Source organism: Melanotaenia boesemani, chromosome 9 (assembly GCF_017639745.1).
Source record: "Melanotaenia boesemani isolate fMelBoe1 chromosome 9, fMelBoe1.pri, whole genome shotgun sequence".
Lineage (NCBI taxonomy): Eukaryota > Metazoa > Chordata > Actinopteri > Atheriniformes > Melanotaeniidae > Melanotaenia > Melanotaenia boesemani.
Window position 1 is genome coordinate 4,640,916 of NC_055690.1, and position 8,921 is coordinate 4,649,836.

At 38.9% G+C, this 8,921-nt stretch overlaps 1 protein-coding gene across 2 annotated transcripts in view; it reads right to left on the reverse strand.

The window, feature by feature from the left end:
• LOC121646213 (seizure protein 6-like) overlaps window positions 1-2,797 on the reverse strand; it is a 179,942-nt gene extending 177,145 nt beyond the window's left edge. Inside the window, exons 1-2 of one of the 2 annotated variants that reach the window (XM_041995110.1) lie at window positions 2,695-2,797; window positions 2,370-2,599 (exon numbers count right to left, since the gene is read on the reverse strand). In XM_041995110.1, the coding sequence (XP_041851044.1) occupies window positions 2,370-2,442 (73 nt within the window). In that variant the 5' untranslated portion in view covers window positions 2,443-2,599; window positions 2,695-2,797. Of the gene's footprint in view, window positions 1-2,369; window positions 2,624-2,694 lie in introns of those variants that run through there. The other variant, XM_041995109.1, reaches the window with a different exon arrangement.
• Between the last annotated feature and the right edge of the window lie 6,124 nt (window positions 2,798-8,921).

The window sequence follows — 8,921 nt, forward strand, 5'->3', positions numbered from 1 at the left end:
TAAGACCACAGGGCAAGACAATAAAGTAAATAAATCCGTTTCAATGTGCATAATGAAATGATAAAAATAAACCATGGGGAAGGAAAATGACAGACTGATGGATGTCCGTGTTCCTGCCTGCTGCTCCTGAATAAAGATTTTTTTAAAAATAACAATAATGGCTAAATTAGCTACAGAACGTAAATGTAGAACAGCTGTAACATGCTGTTCTACATCCATGCTTATTTAAAAAAATAAACTCATGAAACAAAAACAAAATGATGGTGATGCCCCCCAATTTTGAAGAATGAATTTCAGGTCCTGAAATGAGTCATATGTGTCCTACAAAACTGACATTATTTTGTAATTTATTAATTAGACCATTTTCAGAAGCTGGAGGTCGTTTATTTATGAACATATAGATGGAAAAAACATCTTGTTCTTGTTTGACTTGAATGACTTGAAGCACTTGAAGGACGTTTTAAAGCACAATAGAAGTCAGGAAATATTAAGAAGAATACTTTTATATAATTTCTGTGGAAATTCATCCAGAATCACCTTGAACAAAACGGAGATTCCTTCAGCTTGCCGTAATTTACCAAAAACAGAAAGATCTTTTTCGGTCCTGTGAAAACTGATCTTCATAAAGACGTAAAATTGAAATAATGTTCATGTCAATGCAAGATGTACAGAGCCATGCACTGACTGGACATCCAGCATGTCTGCCAGTGGGTTTATTCTCCAACCATGATGCAGGACGTTGTCCTGCACTAAGTTTGTTCAGTTTGAGAGTAAACGAACATATCACACATCTTTATCATGATACTCCGGGTGGCGAGTCCTAAATCTAACATTTTATGCAGCTTAAAGACAAAACATGGTTAAAAAGGTTAAACTAGTCCTAAAATGATCCACAGTGGACATTTTAAACATTCATCATAAGTTAAACTTGTGCTGATAGGTTAACTAGCTGTTCAGAGGAAGCTGAAGATTTTCTGTCCAAACTTCTCCCGTTTTACAGAAATCATCTGCAGCAGCAAAGTTTCAGTTCAGAGGAAATGTTTAAATATCTCGTAGCTCTTTGTCTCATTTTACTGCCACATTTTAACTGCTCTATTTTGTTTGACATAATGCATCTCATTTGGTTTTATGTTAAAATGATAAAAATCTATAAATGTAGAAACAGAACTTTGATTACAGCGGCTGCTGCTAAGAGTGGCCCAACCAGTTATTAGGTTTGGGGACGATAACTTCTCTTAATAAAAACCTTCATTTAAAAACTGCATTTTGTGATTACCTGTGTTGTCTTTGACAAATATTTAAATTTGTTTGATGATCTGAAACATTTCAGTGTGACAAAGATGGAAAAGAGGGAGAGAGAGAAATCAGGAATAAGCTTTTTCACACCACTGCACACGGTCCACACAACCGCAGATAATTATTTTGCACACAATCAGCCACAGAAGATCTGAAAATTAACATTAAAGGCCATGTGGCCTTGGTACACAATCAAGTTTTTTCATATGTTTCATTCGGTTTCTAATAAAAACGCTCTGTGTCTGAATGCCTTGAAATAGGACATTTCTGCTGCAGCTTTACGTTCTTGTAAATTTAACATCCAGGATTTATAATTTACACTTAGCACCTGTTATTGGTCTCGTTTAGAGAAGGAATCACCAACTTCCGAGCTGTTGAGCCAGAGTCCTGCACGTTTTCACTTTGTCCCTAATGCAACACACCTGGTTTAAATTAAATAGTTCACCAACAGCTTGTTGTGAAGGTCTGCACCAGATCCTACCGACCTAATATCTGAGTCAGGTGTGCTGCATGGTCGTACTGAGAACCTGCAGGACGCTGGCTCAAAAGGTCCGGAGTTTGTAATCCGCGATTTAGAGGGTTACAGAGTGGTGTGAATTTACTTTCACCAAAATATGTCCCTGATATTTATTAAAACCTCGAAGTTGTTTCAGATTGTGAAGCAAAATCACGTAGACTCCTCTAGGAGGGAAAAAAAGACAGATAACGTGTCAGCTGGAGGACCTGCTCAATCAATCAGACCAGTTTTACGTTTAAAAAAAAAAGGAAAAAAAGAAAGTATCAGCCCGTTTCTTAATATAAAGACTGTTAAAATCTTTATATTTTCACGTTTTTATGCTCAGACTTTGACATCATTTAATGAAAATAAAAACAGCATTTCTATTCGTTCCTGATACCGTCTGCTGGACGGACCAACAAAGGAAAAAAAAACATTTAAAATGTAAAAAATAAATAAATAAATAAAGTATTTCCCTCCTGGAAACATCCCAAATCAGCACCAGAACAGCAGAAGACCAAAAAGCTTTGATGAACCACATGAACGAAATTAACAAAGACGGAAAAATAAACAGTACCTTCAGTACTCATTCCCACCATCACCTCCACCAGGATCAGGAGGATGGGAAGATGAGCTCTGCGCTCGTTCATGTCTCCTCGCGCCGAACAGGAACGTCCTTGGGATCAACACTTTTCCTCTGAGAGCTCCGCTGAACAGCGATCATCCAGACTCAGCTCCCCGCGGTCAGCCCGGGTTTGCCGTCTGGATTCTTTTCATTAACGAGTCGAAATGCGGTTAGTTTGTCCCCTGGAACCGCTGAAAACCAGCTGAAGATGCAGCCGTGGAGCAGCTGATGATGCTGCCGCCGCTTCCCGCGTGCTCTGCGGCTGCAGCACTGCTACCTGCTGTCAGAGCCTCGGACAGCTCCTAGCGTCAGCCGGGGGAACACGGAGACCAGGGAGGAAAGTTTGGAGCTGCTTAAGGAAGAAGATATTCTGGTGCGTTCACTTCATCACACAGATATCTAATCAGCCAATCCAGGGCCGCTTCTAGCCTTTTGGGTGCCGAAGCTCAACTGCTTTGTGGGACCCCCCAAACAAGCCTTTCCAAGTTAGGAGAGAATGATGTGACCATGTTCTGGTGACTGACTGCCATCCACCAGCTCACAAAATCATGCATCACAAACATAAATGCAAACAGTATGAGAATGACCTCTGGAATAATGTGAAAAACATTTTTTAAAAAAATGTCTGCTGAAGAGCTACAAAGAGGAGCTGTTTGAGGGGATCAGAATGATTACAAAAATTTATGCAACAACATGTGAGGGAAGTGTGTCAAAGTTAAAAGAGAAGTGGATCTGAATTCTGCATCACATCACCAATGTGCATCGCTGGGTGTCAGGTGAGACAATGCAGTGAACATCCTCCCTACATGAGTCCTCACAGGCTCTGCTGCCTTTCAGCACCTGCAGAAGATAGCTCTCGATGAACAGCTACTGAGAAATTTAGAAAAAAACCACACTGGGCGTTCACACAGGGCGACTAGAACATACACAAAATATGCAGGATTTCCGCCTCAGCAGGGAGGCCGTGGCAGTGCTGCTAGGTTTCCTGCAGAAGGAAAGCACACATGGATGGGGTGCTACAATCGAGACCCTTGTTTTTCTGTTTTGGTTGGCACCATACAGGGTGGTCTCCAGAGTTTTTAGAATGCCCCTTTCCATCATCCACCACATCATTCAGAGTCACTGAGGAGGAAGTGGCCATTCGCCATCAGGTCATCCGCCGCCCATCAACTGGGGTCTGAACAATCTATTATAGTCTTCTTCTTTTTTTAACATTCCTTTTATTAAACATTTTTATTAATTCTAACAGTTCAACACAGTACAGATTGTATTCTTCTTTTTACTATATTTGTTTTAAATCTCCTTCTCTATTCATACAATACATTTATTTAGGCCAGTTCTTTTTGGCCTCTTAAAAATAAATAGTTCTTTTCTCAGGTCCTTTTACTAATAGCGTTCTCTGTAATTTTACAGCTTTACAACACATACATTAAACTTACAGAGGCTGAATTTCTCCTCTTCACCTGTGGTCTCACTTCCCACCATGTTTGCTGTTTACTAACTGTGGCTGCTCCATCTGCCTCCCATAACGAAACCGAAGAGTCATCAGATTTTGGGATGATGACACATCAAGGTGAACCAACCTCACATTGTACGCATGCAGTCTGCAGAACATCAGCCAATCCCGGTTAATCCAGAGTTTTACTTTCAAGAAAATTAGATCAGTTTGACACACCGTGTATTCAGTGTAAACAGCTAAACCTGAAGTAGAACATCTGTTCTATACACCATATAGAAGCTTTAAACAGGTCACTAGTCTGTCAGAGCAGATCACCTGAGACTCAAGAACCAAACCTCCTGTCATTCTCTGAGTTTCCTAAGGGGACACGAGGACAATGATTATAAAACAAACCTTTTCATGCTTAGGGCAGACAAACGAAAGCTGTGGCATCCCAACAACGACATTTATGCTTACTCAGCAGAATCATTGTTGCTCATATTTCTCATCCAGCTGTCAGACTCATCGGATGTGCTGAACAGGAAGGCTTAGAAGGAGGAGGTCGAAGCATTATTCGTTGGTACTTTTTTTCCAAGGTCACTCACAAATCACATCATTCCAGGTTAATTGTGAATAACTTCAGGCATTAAGGGGTTAAAGATGAATCTGTTTTTCTATTTGTCTGTCTGTCTGTTTGTCCATCTTTCCACCTATCTAGTTATCTAGATATTAGCAGATAGATATACTAACTTTAAAACTTATTAAATTAAATTAAATGACAGACAGACAGGTAGATAGATAGATAGATAGATAGATAGATAGATAGATAGATAGATAGATAGATAGATAGATAGATAGATAGATAGATAGATAGATAGATAGATAGATAGATAGATAGATAGATAGATATGTAAACAGACATGGAGAGTTTAATTCATGTGTGAATTGTCTATCGTGTTTGTCCAGATAAGAATGCTGCATAAGCTACAATCAGCTCCAGATCAGCCCCCAGAACTTCTGGATCAGTTTATTAAGTTTCTTTAAGTCTCTGGTTCTGGTGGGATTAGAGTTTGATTAAACTCTCCACAACAGACTTATGGAAGATATAAAAGATTTTGGTGCAGACAGTGAAGGATCTCAGCTTCCTCTAAAACTAAAGTCTGCTCTGTTCCTTCTTCTACATGCCTCTGTGTTGCATTTCTAGTCTGCTTTATTGTTCACCTGAACTCTAAGGTACTTGTGTTCCCCCTCCACCTCTTCTCTCATGGTGTAAACAATGTTTTGTTTACTCCTGTTATTCCTGAAGATGACAGTCTTTTGTTTTGTGTTCAAGATGAGACCACCCTGTCTGACAAACTGACTGACCAGTTCTCTGTATTCAGCTTCTTGTCCATCACTGAAATTCTCCACAACTGCAAAGTAAGATGCGATGCAAATGACAGGACTCAGAGCTTATTGAAAGTCTGAGGTGTACAGTGTGAAGAGAAATGGTGAGAGTACAGGCCCTTGAGGTGCTCCAGTGCTGCTGACCACTATCTCAGACACACAGGTCACATCTCCGGTCTGTTTGTTAGGTAGTCATAAATCCAGGTGGTTGTGGAGGTATACTTCTAGAGTTTATGGAGCTTCTCACATAACAGAGAAGCTAAACTGTATTAGTAAGGCTGTCAAAAATAATGTGTTGACAACAGTAACTAATATGCATAATATTATGTAATTAACTTTTTATCACAATGTTTAATGTAAAAACGTGAAGAAAACCAGATAAAGATAAGTTAACACAAAATTTGTTGGCTTGTTTTTTCTGTTGATACAATACAGTAAAAACTGGCATATTCCACATTGTTGCGAATGATGATAAATCCTGATTGATTAATTTGTAAGCTGTAATTATTCTGAATAAACTTTTAATAACTTGACAGACCTAATTAAAACCTAATTAAAAGGTGTTCACTGGCTTTTTGAGGTGAGGCAATAACAGTCTCTGCAGGACTTTCATGGTATGAGGCGTTAGGGCAACTGGCCTGTAGTCATCTGGTTCAGATAGTTGGGATATTTAGGACACTGAAAAAAAGCGGGATATTTCCCACAGCACAGGAACTTTTACCTGATTTAGGCTGGTGTTGAAAAGGTGCTGAAGAATCCAATATAGCTGTTCTGAGTAGGTTTACAGAACTCTGGAGCGTCTGAACTTAATAATCTGAGCTGAATTGCCCTCATTTTAAGTAGAATGAAGTAATTTTATTGTTTGGACACATAAAATGTAAGAACTGAAAAAGTTAATGTCTGGTGTTTGCTGATGATGGCAGTAGTATAGATTCTGTTTATGTTTGTTTTATGAAACTTTATTAATCTCTAGTTCAGGGGCCAGCAATTACATTGTGCCCGGGGTCAAATTTTCTGCCCAACTGAATGGTGAATCAATTTATAGGCAACAGTAGTGCCAGTGGTCCATATATATATATATATATATATATATATATATATATATATATATGGCTGAGGCTCCATTTGGCAAAACAAATTTGCATGAGGTAAATGTGGTTAGTCACAGATTATATATCCTTTTCTAAATGTACCATAACAGGATATTTATGAGGGTATTTCTCTTTCTCTATCGCTCTCTATGCACACACACACACTAATATATATATATATATATATATATATATATATATATATATAGTTTTAATTTATTAGATAAACCACACATAACTGTTACGTGTCACACCTGTCACCTGCACCATTCCCTGTCACTTTCTGCCCAGCAAACTCTCCAGCAATCACTCTCCTGATCATCCACACCTGTTCCTAATCATCTCACCCTGCCACAGACACTCCAGTCCTGCACTACAGCCAATCACTCTCCAGATCCCTAATCATTCACATCTGTCCCTAATCTCTTCACCAGTCCTTACATACCCCAGCACCACGTTCACGCCCTGTCTGACCTTATTGCCGCAACATTGTTGGACTTTCCTTCTTCCCCTTCCAGGTCCTAACTCACCTGGCTCATCTCTGGACTCCTGTGTTTCCCTCCTGGTTCTATGATCCGTAAGCTCTTCCTTGAAGTTATGTGAGTAAACTCTGGTTTAACTCTACTCTGTCTCCGCAAGGTCCTTCATGACATCACCATGTTCCACATCACAGCTTTAATTTCTTTAAGTTCATCAGCGATGACGTTATGGTGCTGAACTTTATTATTATTATTATTATTATTATTATTATTATTATTATTATTATTATTATTATTATTATTATTATTATTATTATTATTATTAAAACACTAAGGATAAGTAACTTAAAAGGGTAAAAAAAAAAGTAGAAAAACCAGCAGAATAAAACAAAATAAATGAGAAGTGTCATCATGCTAAGGGGATTAGCAGTAAACTTAACTAAAAAGGTTTCAAGTTTAGACAGGAAGAGCAGCATGTTTGAGATAACATTAGACCAGAGGGGAGTTGATTCCAGAGCCAGAAAAAGCTCGGTCACCCCATTGTTTGCATCTAGATCTGGGTATGTTGAGTAACAGCTGGCTGGGTTATTTTAAAGCCCTGCCATGCTTACAGTTAAAAACCCAGATAAATAAGATGGTGCAGTTTTAAAAACAAACATTAAAGTTTCAAATCAATCCAGAATTAGACTGGAAGCCAGTGTAGAGAGAAGAGGACAAGTGGAATATCTTTTTAAAAGCCTGGCAGCTGCATTTTCATGAGTTAAAGGTTGAGGTGGGGTGAAGACACACAGGCGAACAGACCTTATAGAAATCCAGACTGGAACTGACAAACACATAACTACCTCAAGATCATCATGACTGATTAAAGATTTAGCTTTGGCCACCATGATAAAAACTAGTCTTAACCACATTATCAGTTTGTTTATTGAATTCCAAGTAACTATCAAACATCACTCCCAGACTGACCATTAAGAAGCTAAAAACCAGCCGATCACCACACAGTACACTCAGTTTTATTTTATTATAATGAAAGAGGTCACCAATCATTACAGAAAAGCTTCTGTTTGACAAGTATGATGGAAACACTTCAGTGCTGCAGATACCAACATAATGCTCAGGAGGTGACAGGAGGGCAGAGGATCATGTCAGGCTAGCAGAACTAAATTATCATTATGGAGTTTAGTGCCGATTCAGTGCTGTGACGTGACCTGAAACTGGTTTGGAATTTCTTTAAAATAGTACTTTTCTGGGAAGGTCTGTATCATCAAACTGTGAGGTCAATAAGCTGTAAATGATTGACCAGCGAGTTTTCTTTATGTAACTGGCGTACTTTGGTCTCCAGAGAAAGGTGAATGACAGCAGTGCTGGAAAAGACCAGAAGTAACTGGAGAGCTCAAACCATTAGCTGAGCCAGCATCAGACTGACAACATACATGTACTGACAACATACATGTACTACCTACCGCCTTTACAGAGGTACTTTTGTGCCACCATCTGCTGATTATTCCACGTTTAATGTTTCTCTGCTTGGAAGTTGGTTTTCTAGTTTGTTTGGACAGTGAACTGTGATGATGAATTTAATAAACTGGAATTGCTTTGAGGTAAACACAGCAAAGTTTAAGAGAGAAAATATCATTTTGAGGAAAGAAAGTACAAGAGAACTTTTGCAATGTTCCAGGTGAGGCGCCTCCTCAACAGCTTATGCAGCATCCATCTTACATCTATCTGTACTGTGAGCTCTCTTCAGGAGTCTTATCTTGACTCTTCTTCTGTCCCTTTCTCTCTTTCTTTTCCTCTCTTCCTCCAATAACGTCTTCTTGCGTTTCTTTGCTGAATCAGCCACGGCCCACGTTAAAAAATGTTATGTGTTTATATCCGTTTGCAAGCGTGTGAAGCGAAACATGTGACATCCTGGATGAAAAAATTGTATAGTGTGATTTCTCAGCCTCGGGACGCTGCTGGGAAACGACGGCTCCAGAAACTGGTTGGAAATTTACATGATGCATCTTTAACTTCTGCACAGGCAGTTTCCAAGCCATTTATTCTCAAAGCTATTACATAACAATAAAAACATGTTTTAATGAGTGGTTTTATTGTTATGTAATTCTAC